Below are 20,000 nucleotides of genomic sequence, written 5' to 3'. Positions count from 1 at the left end.
TCATGAGGTTAGTGTTGATGTCTATGTCATGAAGACAAATGTCTCCTCTGTGTTGTGTGTGTCTACTAATCTCACCTTTGTGTTGTGTGTGTGTGTTGTGTGTCTACTAATCTCACCTTTGTGTTGTGTGTCTACTAATCTCACCTTTGTGTTGTGTGTGTGTGTGTGTTGTGTGTCTACTAATCTCACCTTTGTGTTGTGTGTGTGTTGTGTGTGTGTGTTGTGTGTCTACTAATCTCACCTTTGTGTTGTGTGTGTGTTGTGTGTCTACTAATCTCACCTTTGTGTTGTGTGTGTGTGTGTGTGTTGTGTGTCTACTAATCTCACCTTTGTGTTGTGTGTGTGTGTGTTGTGTGTCTACTAATCTCACCTTTGTGTTGTGTGTGTATGTGTGTGTGTGTTGTGTGTCTACTAATCTCACCTTTGTGTTGTGTGTGTGTGTGTTGTGTGTCTACTAATCTCACCTTTGTGTTGTGTGTGTGTGTGTGTTTACTAATCTCACCTTTGTGTTGTGTGTGTGTGTGTGTTGTGTGTCTACTAATCTCACCTTTGTGTTGTGTGTGTGTGTTGTGTGTCTACTAATCTCACCTTTGTGTTGTGTGTGTGTTGTGTGTCTACTAATCTCACCTTTGTGTTGTGTGTGTGTGTGTGTTGTGTGTCTACTAATCTCACCTTTGTGTTGTGTGTGTGTGTGTGTGTGTTGTGTGTCTACTAATCTCACCTTTATGTTGTGTGTGTGTGTGTGTGTGTTGTGTGTCTACTAATCTCACCTTTGTGTTGTGTGTGTGTGTGTGTGTGTTGTGTGTCTACTAATCTCACCTTTGTGTTGTGTGTGTGTTGTGTGTCTACTAATCTCACCTTTGTGTTGTGTGTGTGTTGTGTGTCTACTAATCTCACCTTTGTGTTGTGTGTGTGTGTGTGTTGTGTGTCTACTAATCTCACATTTGTGTTGTGTGTGTGTGTGTGTGTTGTGTGTCTACTAATCTCACCTTTATGTTGTGTGTGTGTGTGTGTGTGTGTTGTGTGTCTACTAATCTCACCTTTGTGTTGTGTGTGTGTGTGTGTGTTGTGTGTCTACTAATCTCACCTTTGTGTTGTGTGTGTGTTGTGTGTCTACTAATCTCACCTTTGTGTTGTGTGTGTGTGTGTGTTGTGTGTCTACTAATCTCACCTTTGTGTTGTGTGTGTGTGTGTGTTGTGTGTCTGCTAATCTCACCTTTGTGTTGTGTGTGTGTAAACACAGTCACAAACCACAGCACAGTTCGTGTCTTTACCTGCAGAATGTTTTTGGGTTTCAGTTCTGAGAAATTGTTGAATGTGAAATGAGTTTAAGGTCAGAAACTGAATCGCTGTCTGTCAATCATGTTTCATTAGGGTTGTGTGTGTGTGTGTGTGTGTGTTTATTCAGGGTCCATGCATTTCTGGAACAGTGGGGTTTGATTAATTATCAGGTGGATTCTGAGAGCCGTCCCACCCCCATGGGGCCGCCGCCTACATCCCACTTTCACGTCCTGGCAGATACGCCGTCCAGTCTCGTACCCCTGCAGCCGAAATCCTCTCAGGTACACAAACATACAGACAGTAATAATATAATATGTAATAACTGTAAGGTTATACTTGTGGTGTAATGTAATGATGTCCTGTGTCTTATGTACAGACTCCGTCCTCACAGCCCATGATGTCATTCCCAGACAAAGTGAAGGACAAACCGACAGATCTGCAGAACTTTGGGCTGAGGACCGACATGTACAGTAAGAAGAGCGGCCCTTCTAAGGTGATAATCACGGTGACACTGAGTGGCGTTTCTCAGGTGTTCCAGACGTTTATATATAAATATTAGATTAATTTTCTCTTTATAACATATTAAGCCCTGACTTATCACTCTGTATTGTATTTGTGCTCTCTGTCAGTTAGTCCTGAGTCTCAGTTTTCTTTCCCCCCAGTGTGTTTCCCAGGTTTTGTGTTATGTCATGTTTATATAATCGTGTTTGTTGCTATCCTCACATTTGGGTCTCTCCCCATGAACACACTCCTATTTTGTACAATATCAGCTCCTGAGTTGTGAAGGCAGTAAATGATCTCATCTGTAAACCACTGAACAGTCATCTGTCTGTGAGCTCGCGTATGTGGTAAAGAGCAGGTAGATTAGAGTCGTCAGGAGTCTGAGGACGTCTGTGATGCTGGTTGGTAGGTGTGATGGAGACTGAAGGGGAGGACATGGTGAAGATGAACCTGGAGAAAAGGCACGTTGTGACACTCGAGGGTTTGGATTAGTGGCAGTGAAAAGAGAGACGTCTGATCTGAATGAAACTGTAAAGGTCAAGGGCTGTTTTTAGAATGCTTTAAACTACAATCAGAACATTAATGTTGTTTTATTTCCTGTGTGTGTGTGTGTGTGTGTGTGTGTGTGTGTGTGTGTGTGTGTGTCAGAGTAAAAACGCTGCAAGTGCCACACGAGAGTGGACTGAACAGGAAACTCTGCTGCTGCTTGAGGTATTAAACTCAGTTCTGGTGTGTGTGTGTGTGCGTCTACTACTTACACCTCTGTGTTTTGTGTGTGTGTGTGTGTGTGTGTGTGTGTCTACTACTTACACCTCTGTGTTTTGTGTGTGTGTGTGTGTGTCTACCACTTATACCTCTGTGTTTTGTGTGTATGTGTGTGTCTACTGCTTATACCTCTGTGTTTTGTGTGTGTGTGTGTGTGTGTGTGTGTGTGTGTGTCTACTACTTACACCTCTGTGTTTTGTGTGTGTGTGTGTGTGTGTGTGTGTGTGTGTGTGTCTACTACTTACACCTCTGTGTTTTGTGTGTGTGTGTGTGTGTCTACCACTTATACCTCTGTGTTTTGTGTGTATGTGTGTGTCTACTGCTTATACCTCTGTGTTTTGTGTGTGTGTGTGTGTGTGTGTGTCTACTACTTACACCTCTGTGTTTTGTGTGTGTGTGTGTCTACCACTTATACCTCTGTGTTTTGTGTGTATGTGTGTGTCTACTGCTTATACCTCTGTGTTTTGTGTGTGTGTGTGTGTGTGTGTCTACTACTTACACCTCTGTGTTTTGTGTGTGTGTGTGTGTGTGTCTACTACTTACACCTCTGTGTTTTGTGTGTATGTGTGTGTCTACTGCTTATACCTCTGTGTTTTGTGTGTGTGTGTGTGTGTGTCTACTACTTACACCTCTGTGTTTTGTGTGTGTGTGTGTGTCTACTACTTACACCTCTGTGTTTTGTGTGTGTGTGTCTACTACTTACACCTCTGTGTTTTGTGTGTGTGTGTGTGTGTGTCTACTACTTACACCTCTGTGTTTTGTGTGTGTGTGTGTGTGTGTGTGTGTGTCTACTACTTACACCTCTGTGTTTTGTGTGTGTGTGTGTGTGTCTACTACTTATACCTCTGTGTTTTGTGTGTGTGTGTGTGTGTGTGTCTACTACTTACACCTCTGTGTTTTGTGTGTGTGTGTGTCTACTACTTACACCTCTGTGTTTTGTGTGTGTGTGTGTGTGTGTGTCTACTACTTACACCTCTGTGTTTTGTGTGTGTGTGTGTGTGTGTGTGTGTGTGTGTGTGTGTGTGTCTACTACTTACACCTCTGTGTTTTGTGTGTGTGTGTGTGTCTACCACTTACACCTCTGTGTTTTGTGTGTATGTGTGTGTCTACTGCTTATACCTCTGTGTTTTGTGTGTGTGTGTCTACTACTTACACCTCTGTGTTTTGTGTGTGTGTGTGTGTCTACTACTTACACCTCTGTGTTTTGTGTGTATGTGTGTGTCTACTGCTTATACCTCTGTGTTTTGTGTGTGTGTGTGTGTCTACTACTTACACCTCTGTGTTTTGTGTGTGTGTGTCTACTACTTACACCTCTGTGTTTTGTTTGTGTGTGTGTCTACTACTTACACCTCTGTGTTTTGTGTGTTTGTGTGTGTGTCTACTACTTACACCTCTGTGGTGTGTGTGTGTGTGTGTGTGTCTACTACTTACACCTCTGTGTTTTGTGTGTGTGTGTCTACTACTTACACCTCTGTGTTTTGTGTGTTTGTGTGTGTGTCTACTACTTACACCTCTGTGGTGTGTGTGTGTGTGTGTGTGTCTACTACTTACACCTCTGTGGTGTGTGTGTGTGTGTGTGTCTACTATTTACACCTCTGTGTTTTGTGTGTTTGTGTGTGTGTCTACTACTTACACCTCTGTGTTTTGTGTGTGTGTCTACTACTTACACCTCTGTGTTTTGTGTGTGTGTGTCTACTACTTACACCTCTGTGTTTTGTGTGTTTGTGTGTGTGTCTACTACTTACACCTCTGTGGTGTGTGTGTGTGTGTGTGTGTCTACTACTTACACCTCTGTGTTTTGTGTGTGTGTGTCTACTACTTACACCTCTGTGTTTTGTGTGTTTGTGTGTGTGTCTACTACTTACACCTCTGTGGTGTGTGTGTGTGTGTGTGTCTACTATTTACACCTCTGTGTTTTGTGTGTTTGTGTGTGTGTCTACTACTTATACCTCTGTGCTTTGTGTTTACATCTCAACTATGTGATTTGTGTGTCTCTAATAATCTCACCTCTGTTCTGTGTGTGTGTCTGTTAATCTCACGTGTGTGTGTGTGTGTGTGTGTGTACTAATCTCGCTTCTTTGTTGTGTGTGTGTGTGTGTCTGTACTAATCTCGCCTCTTTGTTGTGTGTGTGTGTGTGTCTGTACTAATCTCGCCTCTTTATTGTGTGTGTGTGTGTGGGTGTGTGTGTCTGTACTAATCTCGCCTTTTTGTTGTGTGTGTGTGTGTGTGGGTGTGTGTACTAATCTCGCCTCTTTGTTGTGTGTGTGTGTTCTGTACTAATCTCGCCTCTTTGTTGTGTGTGTGTCTGTACTAATCTCGTCTCTTTGTTGTGTGTGTGTGTGTGTGTGTATACTAATCTCGCCTCTTTGTTGTGTGTGTGTGTGTGTGTCTGTACTAATCTCGCCTCTTTGTTGTGTGTGTGTGTACTAATCTTGCCTCTTTGTTGTGTGTGTGTGTGTGTGTGTGTGTACTAATCTCGCCTCTTTGTTGTGTGTGTGTACTAATCTTGCCTCTTTGTTGTGTGTGTGTGTGTACTAATCTCACCTCTTTGTTGTGTGTGTGTGTGGGTGTGTGTCTGTACTAATCTCGCCTCTTTGTTGTGTGTGTGCGTGTGTGTGTCTGTACTAATCTCGCCTCTTTGTTGTGTGTGTGTGTGTGCGTGTGTGTACTAATCTCGCCTCTTTGTTGTGTGTGTGTGTAATAATCTCACCTCTTTGTTGTGTGTGTGGGTGTGTGTGTGTACTAATCTCGCCTCTTTGTTGTGTGTGTGTGTGTCTGTACTAATCTCGCCTCTTTGTTGTGTGTGTGTGTACTAATCTCGCCCCTATGTTGTGTGTGTGTGTACTAATCTCGCCTCTTTGTTGTGTGTGTGTACTAATCTCACCTCTTTGTTGTGTGTGTGTGTGTCTGTACTAATCTCGCCTCTTTGTTTTGTGTGTCTGTACTAATCTCGCCTCTTTGTTGTGTGTGTGTGTACTAATCTCGCCTCTTTGTTGTGTGTGTGTGTGTGTGTGTGTGTGTCTGTACTAATCTCGCCTCTTTGTTGGGTGTGTGTGTACTAATCTTGCCTCTTTGTTGTGTGTGTGTGTGTGTCTGTACTAATCTCGCCTCTTTGTTTTGTGTGTCTGTACTAATCTCGCCTCTTTGTTGTGTGTGTGTGTACTAATCTCGCCTCTTTGTTGTGTGTGTGTGTGTGTGTCTGTACTAATCTCGCCTCTTTGTTGTGTGTGTGTGTGTGTGTGTGTGTGTGTGTGTGTGTCTGTACTAATCTCGCCTCTTTGTTTTGTGTGTGTGTACTAATCTCGCCCCTATGTTGTGTGTGTGTACTAATCTCGCCCCTTTGTTGTGTGTGTTCTCTCTGTTAAGGGTCTGGAGATGTACAAGGACGACTGGAACAAGGTGTCAGAGCACGTGGGAAGCCGCACACAGGACGAGTGTATCCTGCACTTCCTGCGCTTGCCAATCGAGGACCCTTACCTGGAGGAAGGACCCACGTCTCTGGGGCCGCTGGCGTATCAGCCGGTTCCGTTCAGTCAGGCGGGGAACCCGGTGATGAGCACCGTGGCTTTCCTGGCTTCAGTGGTCGACCCACGAGTGGCCTCAGCTGCAGCCAAGTCTGCCCTGGGTGAGAACGTTCATGTGCATCGGTTCAGTGTATACATTTTATTTGTAAAATGCTTAATTGGCATCTCGACTCTGCCTTATGTGTGTGTGTGTGTGTGTGTGTGTGTGTGTGTGTGTGCACTGCAGAGGAGTTTTCCCGGATGAAGGAGGAGGTTCCAGCAGCTCTGGTGGAGGCTCATGTACGGCGTGTGGAAGAAGCAGCCAGAGTAAGTGGCAGACCAGATCCACTGTACGGCCTGGAGGGGAGTGGCATCGCCGGGACGAGTCTGGAAGATGCAGATAAGCCTGGTAATACACACACACACACACACACACACACACACACACACACACATACACACACATACACATACACACACACACACACACACACACACACACACACACACACACACACACATACACACACATACACATACACACACACACACACACACACAGGCACATACACACACATACACACACACACACACACACACACACACACAGGCACATACACGCACATACACACACACACACACATACACACACATACACACACACACACACACACACACAGGCACATACACGCACATACACACACACACACACACACACACACATACACACACACACACATACATACACACATACACACACGCACACACACACACACACACACACATACACACACACACACACACACATACACACACATACACACACACACGCACACATATATACACACACACATATACACACACATACACACACACACACACACATACACACACATACACACACACACACACACAAGGTCATGACCTTACAATATTCCTGCATAACGATCTCCCCTTCAGTCACAGCTCACAGTCTTGTGATAATCACAGACACACAACTGTCCTTTTCTTCACATGTCCCTAATGTGACACACTCATGTCGGTTCCTTCTCTACAACATCAGAAGGATTCGGTCATTTTTCCCCACACAGGCTGCTCAGGTACTTGTTCAGTCTCTTGTCATGTCAACACTGGACTACTGCAGCTCTCTCTATCAGGTCTACATATGAACACAACTCATCTTCTGTAAATGATCCATAATGCAGATGTGTGACTTGTCTTCAACCTGCCTAAGTTCTCACACCACCACACTGCTGTGTTCCTCCACTGGCTCCTGTAGCTGAACACATCAGATTTAAACACTGATGTTTGTCTACAAAGTCAAAAATGGACCATGTTCCTCTTACCTCAAAGCCCTCATCACTCCTCACACTGCACCTCACACCCTCAGATCTACAGCACTGCACCACTGGTCCCACCATCTCTCAGGGTAAGAGGGAAGTTTACTACAAGACTCTGTTCTGTTCTGCACTGAGGTGGTGGGATGAACTTCCCCTAGAAGTCCGGACAGCTGAGTCACTGGATATCTTCAAACGATGGTTATAGACCTACTTTTTCATGAAACACTTTAACTAACACTTTCTCCCCTGTTTGTTGTGTGTGTGTATTTAAATAAACAGTGTTTTAGACTCATGGTATATTAAGTCTGTATCCTAGTGACCCAGAGTTAATGTGTTTAATGATAGAGACTTAAGTACTTCTGTACGTGGCTCTGGATAAGAGAGTCTGTCACATGCTGTAAATGTAAATGTCTGGAGTGAGAGGCAGCGTTGGGCCCAAAGACAGTGTGTGTGTGTGTGTGTGTGTGTGTGTGTGTCATGTAACCTGTTAAGCTGAAATTATCTTCCTTAAAATACCACTGAAGTAGTGACTTTACTTTGGATTTAAATGACCCACTGAATACAGGTCTACATTATTTATACATGCAATGTGTGTGTGTGTGTGTGTGTGTGTGTGTGTGTGTGTAGCAGAGGAAAGTAATGACGAGAGCAAAAGCAGTGATGCTCAAAACACAGAGGACAAAAGAGACAACAAGGTAATAAAGTGTTTAATGAAGTGTTTGTTACATCAGCATATGGACTGCACATTTTTTAACTCTGTGTATGTGTGTGTGTGTGTGTGTGTGTGTGTGTGTAGGACGGTAAAGATGGAGCGAATGAAGAAGAGGAGAAACAGGGTGAGAACGGGAAGAAAGAAGAAGAAGGCAGTAAAGAGGTAGAAACAGAACGGGAGGCAGAGAAGACAGACTCAGACACAGGTACGTTGAGAAGGAAGTGTTGTGCGTTCCTATTGGCTGGACAGTATGACATCATTAAGGGCGGAGTCGCCTCAGAACAATGTGCAGACTTGCAGTCAAGGCTGATCTCATACAGCATCTGTTACTTGTGCATGATGAGGTCACAGTGACTCAAATAATATTAACAGTGATTGTGTGAGTCACAGTTAATACAGTGATGTGCATAAGTTTTCACCCCCTTATAGTTCACTATTTTAGTTCTATTGTTACGATTCCACAAAAACATCAGATTTGTGAAGTAGAGAAAAATCAGGACAGTTTACACAATTATTTATAAACGGGGGGGGGGGGGGGGGTCAGATGTGCAACTCTGAGAGACTGAATGTAACTCTCTCTCTCTCACTCTCAGGTGATGTAGAGAAGGAGAAAGAAGGAAAAGAAGGATCAGAGGATGGACAGAGGGAAGGAGAGAGTGATGTAGAGAGGAAAGCAAAGGTGGAGAGAGATGTTGGTGAGGGGAATCTGGCCACAGCTGCTGCCTCTGCACTCGCTGCTGCTGCAGTTAAAGCCAAGGTGTGTGTGCGTGTGTGTGTCTGTGTGTAAGCGTGTGTGCTGCTGAAAAAGAACCAAGAATGTGTCTGTTGGTGAATAACTGATTGTGTGTGTGTGTGTGTGTGTGTGTGTGTGTGTATGTGTGTGTGTGTGTGTGTGTGTGTGTCTGTGTGTGCGTGTGTGTGTGTGCGTGTGTGTATGTGTGTGTGTGTGTCTGTGTGTGCATGCGTGTGTGTGTGTGTGTGTGTGTGTCTGTGTGTGTGTGTCTGTGTGTGCGTGCGTGTGTGCGTGTGTGTGTGTGTGATCACTGCTGCTGAAAAAGAACCAAGAATGTGTCTGTTGGTGAATAACTGATTGTGTGTGTGTGTGTGTGTGTGTATGTGTGTGTGTGTGTAGCACCTGGCAGCAGTAGAGGAAAGGAAGATCAAGTCTCTAGTGGCTCTACTGGTGGAGACTCAGATGAAGAAGCTGGAGATCAAACTGAGGCACTTTGAGGAGCTGGAGACCATCATGGATCGGGAGAGAGAGGCGGTGAGGCATCATGGGTAATGTGGGGCTTTAAACTTTAGTTCTTCAAAAGGTTCCATGTAAAGTGTTAAAAGTTACTGAAATGTTCTGCCCCATTTCCTGGAGAAATACAGACACTGATACAGACACTGGTTCTGTGGTAGAAATGTTCATGAAGTTCCTGAAAAGGTTTCTGTGGATAGAACTTGTGTAAAAGATATCAATACAGAAATAATAAGAAAAAATACAAGTAGATTTAGAGTGTGTGTGTGTGTGTGTGCGTGTGTGTAGTTGGAGTATCAGAGGCAGCAGCTCCTGGCTGATCGTCAGGCGTTCCACATGGAGCAGTTGAAGTATGCAGAGATGAGAGCACGCCAGCAGCACTTCCAGCAGATACAACACCAGCACCATAGCAACCAACCCGGCAACCAGCCTGGCAATGCACCGCCCATCCCCCACCAAACGGCACCTAACGCTAACGCCCCGCCTCCTGCACCCAGCCTTGCCCCAGCTGTCTCAGCCAGCAACCCCAGTGAAGCCCCACCCACCTCTGCCTCTCATGGCTCCTCCCCCAATAACACACAGCCTGGAGCAGTGCACGGTGAGAGAACACACACACACACACACACACACACACACACAAGTCAGAACTGTGTTAAAGCACAGGATTAACTCCCCCTCTCTCTTTCAGACTCCAGCACTGCACTAACAGGAGACTCCCTCCATCCCTCCGGCCCAGTGACCCCTGCACAGTGAACACACACACAACGAGTGAAGGGTTTAGAGAATCATCACGTTTTCTTTCTGGGAGAATTTTAGTCATTTAAACACTTTAAACTGTTCAGACAACAAATCCGACGTCAACACACTAATTCTATATCCTTTGTAGTCTATATAGTCTATCTGATAAACAGTGTTAAGTGTGTGTGGGTTTGTGTAATTTATGGTCCAGCAGATTCCCCACAGAACCCTGGTGATGTTACACCACCTCACTGAAGCTCTCACACGAGAATAAATCAAATAAGCTGCATTTTTAAAAACCTGTTCAGTTTTTTCTCATCTGGAGACACGAATGATTTGAACCTGAAGCACTTAAAGCATTATTTTATTAAACGTCTCCTGGGGTTTTGTATCGACTGGATAAAGTGTTTGATTAGGACTGAACCTCGGTGAAGGTGTGACTCGTGTGACTGTCAGGACCAAGCGAGAGCTTTAGGTTTAGTCGCTCCATCTTTTGGGATTCATGAATTTTTTTTACATGTTTTATTTTCAGTATTTTTCTGTAAGAATATAAATGTTAGCATGATTAATAACTGATGGACAGAACAGTGTTAAAGCCTGAACTTTCTCTTTGTTGACTGTAAATGAACATTGCGTACTGTAAAACTGCAGAACTGTTCCACTGCAAATAGCATCAAGTCTTTTTATATCCTGAAGTTTATCCACTTCCTCTACAGTTCCTCTTCACCTCCATTTTCACTTCGTCTTTCATCCCTCGTTCACACGAGGTGTTTATAGGCAGGTGTTTAGTGTGTGTGTCGTTTCCTGTCATTTCACTCAGTGTTTGTTTCATTTACTAAACTGCTGTTCACAGATTACACCGCTGACATCATCCCATTTACTCGTTTGGACCGCAGAACCACAGCCGTCACTATAGTGACACTAAAGTCATGTGTAAATACACAAAGGCATCCCTTTTGTTCCGTGGCCTAGACTCCGCCCCTTTATCTGCGTGTGTTTAGAGGACTGTACGTGAAAATTTGGACACGTCTTTAAATTTATTTCTGGAGATGTTAAAACACAGAAGCAGTCAGAAGGCAGTAATAAGTTTATCTATACATTTAGGATTATGTTGTGATCAGAAATGTCATCGCTGGCTAAATAAACATCACCGAGTCATAAAAGTCTGTAAAAAACAATGTAATGTATGGACTTAGACACTTACACCGGAAAAGTTTACTGCTTAAATCAGATGAGTAGTTTGTGTGGAACACTCAAGAGTTTGTGTCCCATCTAGAAAAAAAGTGTGTGTGAAAGTTAAATGAAGGAACATGACTGAGTAACAAAGTGAAGGACGGTGATGTTACACCTGCACTTGTGTATGTTATTATTGTATTTTTATATATTCATTATTATCATGAGTTTTCATGTTAGTGTTATTTCACACTTAGAACATGTTTGTGTAGCTGATTCGTGTGTGAACGTGTCACATTACACACATTAAACCTCTGTATGTGAGGAACTTTTATTTACTTTTATATTGTGTTTCAGACTCACACATTACAGCAGTAATGCAGTTTAACCCCCTCACCAACACACACCATTTTCATTGTGATGCACTAGTGTTTTATTAAAAAAAAAAAGTGTGCACACGTGAAATGTTTTTCTATTTGGGATGTTTGTGGTGTTAAAGTGGAACAGTTGTGTGTTGGATGTCGGTTCTTTGCTGATCTGCTCAGCTGTTGATCAACAGACTGGTTTAGAAAGTTTACTCTAATTTCCCCAAATACATTCATACACCTTGAACAATAAAACGTCATCAACGAGTTCAGTGTCATGTGATTATGATTTTATATATATATATATATATATATATATATATATATATATATATATATATATATATATATATATATATATATATATATATATATACATACATATATATATATATACATACATACATATATATATATACATACATACACACATACACACACACACATACATACGTACATACATACATACACTATGAGACAAAGTCCACCTGTTTTTAGGCTTGTTGTCAGGACATAGTTGAGTTTATTAATAAGAGACAAATAAATAATCAGTGAAAGACCATAAGTGTGACCACCTGAGCAGATAGACCAACTGTGTGTGTGTGTGTGTGTGAGATACAACAGAAATGTAATCTTTATTCACTCACTAATATTCTCTGTAAAACTAAATAAACAACAACACAGAATTATAGTTAAACCTCAGCATTTATTAATTTACAGTTTAATGTGACGACACAGTGATGAGAATAAAGTAAAATACTGATGGAAGTGTGTAAATATAAGCACAGGTCTGGTACAGTGAATTAACACATGCATGTTTACACACACACGACTCATTACTCTAACACTCAACACTACAGGACGTTCATGTTGGTCAAAGCTCTAATGTGGCATTTTTCCTAACTCAAGTGTGTGTAGGTCAGTTTGGTCTCTAGACTGAAGTCTTCAGTGTGTAAAGTATCAGATGGAGCTTTGTGTATCTGATGGTGTAGAGAAACAACCTTCTGGTACATGTAAATTAACAGAACTACTTTTTACTGTATTGCTGCAGCGTGTGAAAGATTTTCCCTTCACATCTGATCACGTACACGAACCCTTTGGAACAGCTGCACATCTACATGTGTCACTGACTCTAAACATTTAAAACACAACCTCTGACTTCACAGTGAGAAACACAGAAGGACGTTTCCTCAGACACGTGGTTCAGGAACGGTGAAGAAATAAAACAGTTTGAAGGCACTTAATAAAAAATGTAACAAAAACTATGGACAAAGGAACGTGAGGGCGTGAGCATGAGTGTATCAGGGGGAAGTTACATACAGGAAATAAACTGGATCTGAAATCTTCAACCACTCATCACCATCCTGACGAGTTCTAGAGAGAGAGAGAGAGAGAGAGTCAGAGAGAGAGAGAGAGAGTCAGAGAGAGAGAGAGAGAGGGAGGGAGAGAGAGAGAGAGTCAGACTAATCAACAGGTCCTGTACAGGTCCCTATATGTACAGTGCTGTGGTTCAGTCAGCACCATTTCACTGTAAACACGATTCAGAGGAAATGAGACACTGAGACTGTAAGCTGGACTACAGGAAGCTGGAATATGCTCGTGTTAGACGTCCATATAAACACACACATGTAAGAATAAACAGTGAGTAATAGAGCAGGAACCTGTGAAGAATCACTGCACAAGCCCCATGATTTACACTACAGTTTTTAACACCACCTTGTTTAACACAGACATCATCTTTACCATAGCAACGTAGACAACCCATGTTCAGACAGTCCTGACTCAGGAACAGGATGTGACATCAAACAGCTAGTTTGGGTTAGAAAGCTTTACTGCTGCTCTTCCATGTTTTTCCTAAAATTTTATCCTGACATTATTATGTGAATAGTAACAGCACTATAGTCCAGTATGAGACACGTTGTTATAGGAACAACAGAAACAAGCAACAATCAGCAGTATTACAAATAAACCAAGAAAAATTACTACAACCCTGAGAATGTTGTCCTGAGATACAGAACCTGGATGTAGCTCCTAAATACGTAATGGGAACAGAATATAGATATGAATTACAACTAGGAAATATAGTGTCAGAACACAGCCAGACAATGATACAGGATTCCCACAATGCAGTCCTGGGATACAGTCTGTACATCAGCACCAGAACACACAACACAGTCCTCTTATAGGGAACAAAAGGGAAAGAGGAAAGAAAAGGGAAAGAATACAGTCCAAAAATAAGTGTGTGTAGTCCTTGGACACTAACACACTCCTGTAATACAGAGAATGATTCCTCTCACACACACACACACACACACACGACTAACACCACCATCACAGCCTCACATGGACCCTTAACCACACTGAACAGGGGTAATAGGGGCGGTGCAGGGCATCCGTCAGTCCTGATGAAAAAGCCAGTTAGCGCTGTGCTAGCTATAAGCACATGCTACATGCAGTTTATTTTAAATAAACCCAAAGGAGACAGAGACGAGATAACTGTCCATTACCCAGCACTCAGGCGGCCATGATGTGGTGTACAAAGGCTGTCAAGGTGAGGAAGGGGTGGGGGGTGTGGTGGTGGTGGTGGTGGGGTGTCAGGGGACAAAAATATTAACATATGTATCTCTCTCACACACACACACCTCTCTCTCTCTCACACACACACACACACACACCTCTCTCTCTCTCCCTCTCTCTCTCTCTCTCACACACACCTCTCTCTCTCTCTCACACACACACGCCTCTCTCTCACACACACACACACACACACCTCTCTCTCTCACGCGCACACACACACACCTCTCTCTCATATATACACACAGTTTTGTTTTACCTTCATAATTAATGCAGCCATTTGCATCCTCATGTCCTGCCAACAGTGTCTCTACTTCTTCCTCAGTCATCTTCTCTCCTGCACACACACACACACACACACACACACACACACACACACACACACAGAGTGGGTGGATTGCCAGTTTCACGCATTAAAAATTTCAAACAGAGAAATGTACATTTGACCTGACAGCATGTGTAAATGGTGTTAAATTCTAATAAAACTAATGAAGCAGAGCTACATATGAGCTTGGCTTGTGGTCACTAAAAAAGAGGATTGAATAAGAGGAAGAAAAATGTGGTCTGTTGCAGTATAGAAGAAAAGAAGACATGCGTGTGAACACTTACCCAGTGTGGTGAGGACATGGCGTAGTTCTGCACCCATCACTGTTCCATTTCCCTCTTTATCAAACACCCTCAGACCCTCTACAAAGTCCTCAAACGAGCCCTGGTCCTTGTTCTTTGCAATGGCCTGAAGCATGGGCAGGAACTGCTCAAAATCCAGCATTTTCATGTTCATCTCTGACAAAAGAAATAAAACAACTAATCACATATTGTTGTAACCAAGGATGCCACACAGAGCAAAATGTGTGAACACTTTACTGGTTATATTGTAATATTAGTTTTAATCAAATTGAAAATATTTCTATTTTAAATAAACTTTCTCAGTACAAAAGTAATATAGGAGTACAGATGAGCTCAGTTTGTCATGTTACAGGTTTGGACCGATCACATTATAATTATTCATTTATATTATAGTCAGGACACAACACTGAGTGTCAGAGACAGTATTTACCTGAACTGTAAGACCAAAACTAAATTAATCATGTGACTGTCAGAAGGGTTGTGGGTTTGTCCGATTAGCAACGAACAGGAATTTATAACAAGCAAATTCTGGACTGGTGAAAAAGGCAACAGTGGACTATACAAACATTTATTAAATAACACAATACTCACTAATACTAATACTCACTCAACAGTGAAAATCAGTTTAGATATAAGAACAGAACTGCACATGAAATGAATTCTGGGCATTTCTACATGTATTTATTTCAGCACACAGGGTTAAATGTTCCACTCAGTAAGAGAACATCAGCAGTCACACTGTCTGAAAGAAGAAGCTAAATACTCAGGTATATAAACACTAGCTGATTATCTAAAGCTTCCCTCCAAATCTTACACTGAACCTTCACTGTGGGACATTCTGACCTTCAGCTTTGGGGTTTCCGAGTACTTTGAGCACTTCAGCATTGACTGGGTTCTGCCCCAGAGCTCGCATCACGTCTCCACACTGACTGTAGCTGATCTTCCCATCTCCTGTTCGGTCAAATAGCAGGAAGGCCTCCTTAAACTCTGAGAAACACACAAACATCCAGAGGTTTGTCTACATACAGTAAGCACATAACATGATTTAATTTCTCTAAACACACACAGCATCACATAACAGAGGCTGAACTAACCAATCACATGACCAGAGCAAAATCACTTTAAATCATGAAGATGAGAATAAAGACACAGCATTACAACAGGGATTATACAAAGCAAACACACTGATTAAAGGGTTTGGAGATGACTTTACTGAAACAGAATCAAGCTGAATTAGTCTAACTAGGAATTAGTCAAGCTGCAAATCAGTTATTTAAATGCACACACACACATCACTTACAGAGACCTGTACAGACGATGCTACACTTAACCTGATCATTAATAAAGTCCAGTGTCAGGATTGTTCACTTGTGTTTCTTTCTGTAACAGTAAGGTGATTAAAGAGAGGCTGGTGAGGGAATGACTGCATTATATCTGGTATAAAGTAAGTAAGAACTTAATTCACACACATTAAAAAGGTATCTATAAAGGGATAAAAAGTCTGACAAGTTAATTTTATAACCTAAGTGTTGGTACCGCTGTCATACAAAATAAATAAGACAAATAAGGTGTATGTGGTTAAAGAAAAATCAACAACTGTCTAAGGCCATGTCACCACTCCATTGTTCATTATCCCTATAACCAAAAGACCCTGAGCTTTTTGTCCTTAGACAAATGTAATAAAAAAATATTTAAAAAAAGGCAAATCTTATCCATGTTGTTTATTTTAATATTAATATTACTTTAATATTTTATATTACTTTAATATTAGTGCTGATGTGTGTGTGTGTGTGTGTGTGTGTGTGTGTGTGTGTACACAGTGCCTGTAGGTAGTGTGGTGTTTAGCTGTGAGGAATGCAGCGTGAACGCTACTCTACACTCATGACCTTATATGGTAAAGGGGGCGTGCACACTCCTCTACACTCATGACCTTATATGGTAAAGGGGGCGTGCACACTCCTCTACACTCATGACCTTATATGGTAAAGGGGGTGTGCACACTCCTCTACACTCATGACCTTATATGGTAAAGGGGGAGTGCAGGAGAAACACACAGACACAGGAAATGACAGTGTAGAAAGAGAAATGCTGCCTAAAAAGGCTTCAGGACTATTAACAACAAACTGATTACAGAGTTAGAGGAACATAAACAAAGTGGACAGACGCTGAACCTGCAGAGAAATAAACCATAGTGCCAACTACGTAACCCCCCATTAGAGACTCATCATTTAAAGTATTTGTAGATTTAATATTGTTGTGTCCTTATTTAATATTTATTCCTCCCTTTTAAAATGTCCTAATAATTTGTAAAAACATTTTCAGCTGCAAATAAAAAAAAAATGTAATTTTTTAAACAAGTCTATGTACCTGATGTCAGCTTGTGTCATGTTAGTAATACACACGTGCCTAACTGTAGCTGACTGATTTTATATTAATGCATTAACACGTTTCTGCATCAGCACATCTGTCTATAAGGAGAACATGGAGGTGAAGGAAGGCTCAGGGATTTCAGGGGGTGAGTTAACGAGCAGCTCGGTGCTTACGGGTCAGCACTAACCATCACAATGCCAAGGGTTCGAGCACCAGCATGGCTGTGATGCCAGTGTCGGGGCCTTGAGCAAGGCCCTCAATGCCACCAAGCTCCAGAAGCACCATGTCTGTGCTCGGACCTCATAACTAATGTAAAGAACATTTAAACTCTGCTATAATGTACATGCAACAAATAAAGGCTTTTTTTTATTTATATAATGTTGGCAAGTTCAAGTCACTTAGTAAAATGTCAATCACTCCAGTTTCATGTGTCCACTGGTTTATCTGCCATTATTCAGTAAGTCAGTAAAACTACCATGATGTTAAAATAAAGATCAGATGTATTTACATGACCTTTTTTACCTGTACAGTATAAACCACTCGTGTGTACAGGTACAGTGTGTGTTTCATCACCAGTACTTTGGTCTCAAACATCATCAGCATCAAGCACAAATCCATCATGATATGATTAGTGAGATCTTCTGTCACCGTGACATTCGTGTCATCTTCTGTCACCGTGGCATTCGTGTCATCTTCTGTCACCGTGGCATTCGTGTCATCTTCTGTCACCGTGACATTAGTGTCATCTTCTGTCACCGTGACATTAGTGTCATCTTCTGTCACCGTGACATTAGTGTCATCTTCTGTCACCGTGACATTAGTGTCATCTTCTGTCACCGTGACATTAGTGTCATCTTCTGTCACCGTGACATTAGTGTCATCTTCTGTCACCGTGACATTAGTGTCATCTTCTGTCACCGTGACATTAGTGTCATCTTCTGTCACCGTGACATTAGTGTCATCTTCTGTCACCGTGACATTAGTGTCATCTTCTGTCACCGTGACATTAGTGTCATCTTCGGTCACCGTGACATTAGTGTCATCTTCGGTCACCGTGACATTAGTGTCATCTTCGGTCACCGTGACATTAGTGAGATCTTCGGTCACCGTGACATTACTGAGATCTTCTGTCACCGTGACATTACTGAGATCTTCTGTCACCGTGACATTACTGAGATCTTCTGTCACCGTGACATTACTGAGATCTTCTGTCACCGTGACATTACTGAGATCTTCTGTCACCGTGACATTACTGAGATCTTCTGTCACCGTGACATTACTGAGATCTTCTGTCACCGTGACATTACTGAGATCTTCTGTCACCGTGACATTACTGAGATCTTCTGTCACCGTGACATTACTGAGATCTTCTGTCACCGTGACATTACTGAGATCTTCTGTCACCGTGACATTACTGAGATCTTCTGTCACCGTGACATTAGTGAGATGTTCTGTCACCATGACATTAGTGAGATGTTCTGTCACCATGACATTAGTGAGATCTTCTATCACCATGACATTAGTGTCATCTTCTATCACCATGACATTAGTGTTATCTTCTATCACCATGACATTAGTGTTATCTTCTATCACCATGACATTAGTGTTATCTTCTATCACCATGATATTACTGAGATCTTCTGTCACCATGACATTAGTATTATCTCTCACCATGACATTAGTGTTATCTCTCACCATGACATTAGTGTCATCTTCTGTCACCGTGACATTAGTGAGATCTTCTATCACCATGATATTACTGAGATCTTCTGTCACCATGACATTAGTGAGATCTTCACCATGACATTAGTGTTATCTTCTATCACCATGACATTAGTGTTATCTTCTATCACCATGACATTAGTGTTATCTTCTATCACCATGATATTACTGAGATCTTCTGTCACCATGACATTAGTGTTATCTCTCACCATGACATTAGTGTTATCTCTCACCATGACATTAGTGTTATCTCTCACCATGCTAAACGCTTTTAGTAGATAATTCTCTAACTTACTCACCGGCTTGTTAACTAAACACACACCCTGTCGGACATGAACACACACACAGTGTGGAGAAAACACACATTCAGGATAAACACCGATAATATAAATATACATCACTATAGAGACATTTCTGTAGAGAATAAGAATATTAACTCACCAATAATCTGATCCTCCGAGAAGTCAGACTGGATGTTCACACAATAGGATAGAATTTAGAGAAAATAGACATTTTTAGCGCCTTTAGACAAAATAATAACGATAATAATCCGTTAGATTAAATAAAACCGCGCGTGCTTCAGCTCCTGAGGTAAAGTTAGCATTGTTAGCTAACGGAGTTACCTCAGGCTTTAAGGCCTCCACACACACACGCGCGCACACACACAGAGAGACAGAGACACACACACACACACACACACACACACAGAGACACACACACAAAGACACAAAGAGACACACAGAGAGACACACAGAGAGACACACACACACACACACACAGAGACACACAGAGACACACACACACGTATTATTAATTGTGTTAAAAATGTGTGTTCTCAGTCACTCACCATTGTGACAGATGAAGGGAGATGACGCGAGACAGCGGAAGTAGAAACGACCGGAACACAAAGAGTCCGAACCCTGAGCGGTTTCCCTTCCTCCGGTAGAGCGGCGGAATTTTATACCTGTGACGTCACCACGAGCCGAACAGAGCCGACCAATCAGATCAGGGGCAAGGGACAGTTTTTACCGTTTAGTTTTGTACTTAATTTTACATTTAAATTACATTTATTTTTTCATTTT

The 20,000-nt window shown here is 42.1% G+C and overlaps 3 protein-coding genes across 5 annotated transcripts in view; 1 reads left to right on the top strand and 2 right to left on the bottom strand.

Annotated features, from left to right (window-relative positions):
• The window catches only part of smarcc2 (SWI/SNF related, matrix associated, actin dependent regulator of chromatin, subfamily c, member 2), a 24,682-nt gene extending 12,790 nt beyond the window's left edge, over positions 1 to 11,892 (top strand). Inside the window, exons 15-26 of one of the 2 annotated variants that reach the window (XM_060867293.1) lie at positions 1 to 7; positions 1,409 to 1,562; positions 1,658 to 1,774; positions 2,431 to 2,493; positions 5,915 to 6,173; positions 6,299 to 6,460; positions 8,022 to 8,086; positions 8,188 to 8,308; positions 8,697 to 8,860; positions 9,236 to 9,370; positions 9,638 to 9,947; positions 10,038 to 11,892. The exon at positions 1 to 7 is cut by the window's left edge and continues 107 nt beyond it. In XM_060867293.1, the coding sequence (XP_060723276.1) occupies positions 1 to 7; positions 1,409 to 1,562; positions 1,658 to 1,774; positions 2,431 to 2,493; positions 5,915 to 6,173; positions 6,299 to 6,460; positions 8,022 to 8,086; positions 8,188 to 8,308; positions 8,697 to 8,860; positions 9,236 to 9,370; positions 9,638 to 9,947; positions 10,038 to 10,102 (1,622 nt within the window). In that variant the 3' untranslated portion in view covers positions 10,103 to 11,892. Of the gene's footprint in view, positions 8 to 1,408; positions 1,563 to 1,657; positions 1,775 to 2,430; positions 2,494 to 5,914; positions 6,174 to 6,298; positions 6,461 to 8,018; positions 8,087 to 8,187; positions 8,309 to 8,696; positions 8,861 to 9,235; positions 9,371 to 9,637; positions 9,948 to 10,037 lie in introns of both variants that reach the window. The other variant, XM_060867292.1, reaches the window with a different exon arrangement.
• Positions 11,893 to 12,311: 419 nt separating this feature from the next.
• myl6 (myosin, light chain 6, alkali, smooth muscle and non-muscle) lies at positions 12,312 to 19,893 on the bottom strand. Its single transcript, XM_060867327.1, has 6 exons — positions 19,766 to 19,893; positions 19,360 to 19,387; positions 15,670 to 15,813; positions 14,809 to 14,982; positions 14,459 to 14,536; positions 12,312 to 12,999 (listed from the first exon to the last, which is right to left on the bottom strand). The coding sequence occupies exons 1-6, from the start codon at positions 19,766 to 19,768 to the stop codon at positions 12,971 to 12,973; spliced, it is 456 nt and encodes a 151-aa protein (XP_060723310.1). The 5' UTR covers positions 19,769 to 19,893; the 3' UTR covers positions 12,312 to 12,970.
• Positions 15,821 to 19,207, bottom strand: LOC132844132 (cysteine-rich, acidic integral membrane protein-like). 2 transcript variants are annotated; one of them, XR_009648336.1, is made up of 2 exons: positions 16,845 to 19,207; positions 15,821 to 16,756 (listed from the first exon to the last, which is right to left on the bottom strand). XR_009648336.1 is itself a non-coding variant. In XM_060867315.1 (2 exons), the coding sequence occupies exons 1-2, from the start codon at positions 18,973 to 18,975 to the stop codon at positions 16,165 to 16,167; spliced, it is 1,299 nt and encodes a 432-aa protein (XP_060723298.1). In that variant the 5' UTR covers positions 18,976 to 19,207; the 3' UTR covers positions 15,821 to 16,164. The 2 variants fall into 2 exon arrangements, 1 of the variants encoding a protein (XP_060723298.1); XM_060867315.1 differs by having other exon boundaries at positions 15,821 to 16,206; positions 17,719 to 19,207.
• Positions 19,894 to 20,000: the final 107 nt, after the last annotated feature.

Source organism: Tachysurus vachellii, chromosome 4, assembly GCF_030014155.1.
Source record: "Tachysurus vachellii isolate PV-2020 chromosome 4, HZAU_Pvac_v1, whole genome shotgun sequence".
NCBI lineage: Eukaryota > Metazoa > Chordata > Actinopteri > Siluriformes > Bagridae > Tachysurus > Tachysurus vachellii.
This window is presented reverse-complemented; position numbering and strand designations above follow the sequence as displayed.

Excerpts from the sequence above, each read along its gene's own strand:
- LOC132844132 (XM_060867315.1), bottom strand. The coding sequence starts at position 18,975 with ATGGTGACAGAAGATCTCAGTAATATCATGGTGATAGAAGATCTCACT. Across the intron at positions 16,207-17,718 it reads GAGTGGTTTATACTGTACAG|AAAGAAACACAAGTGAACAA; the intron begins GTAAAAAAGGTC and ends TTACTGTTACAG.
- myl6 (XM_060867327.1), bottom strand. Across the intron at positions 15,814-19,359 it reads CTCGGAGGATCAGATTATTG|AGTTTAAGGAGGCCTTCCTG; the intron begins GTGAGTTAATAT and ends TGTGTTTCTCAG. Across the intron at positions 14,983-15,669 it reads CGGAAACCCCAAAGCTGAAG|AGATGAACATGAAAATGCTG; the intron begins GTCAGAATGTCC and ends TTCTTTTGTCAG.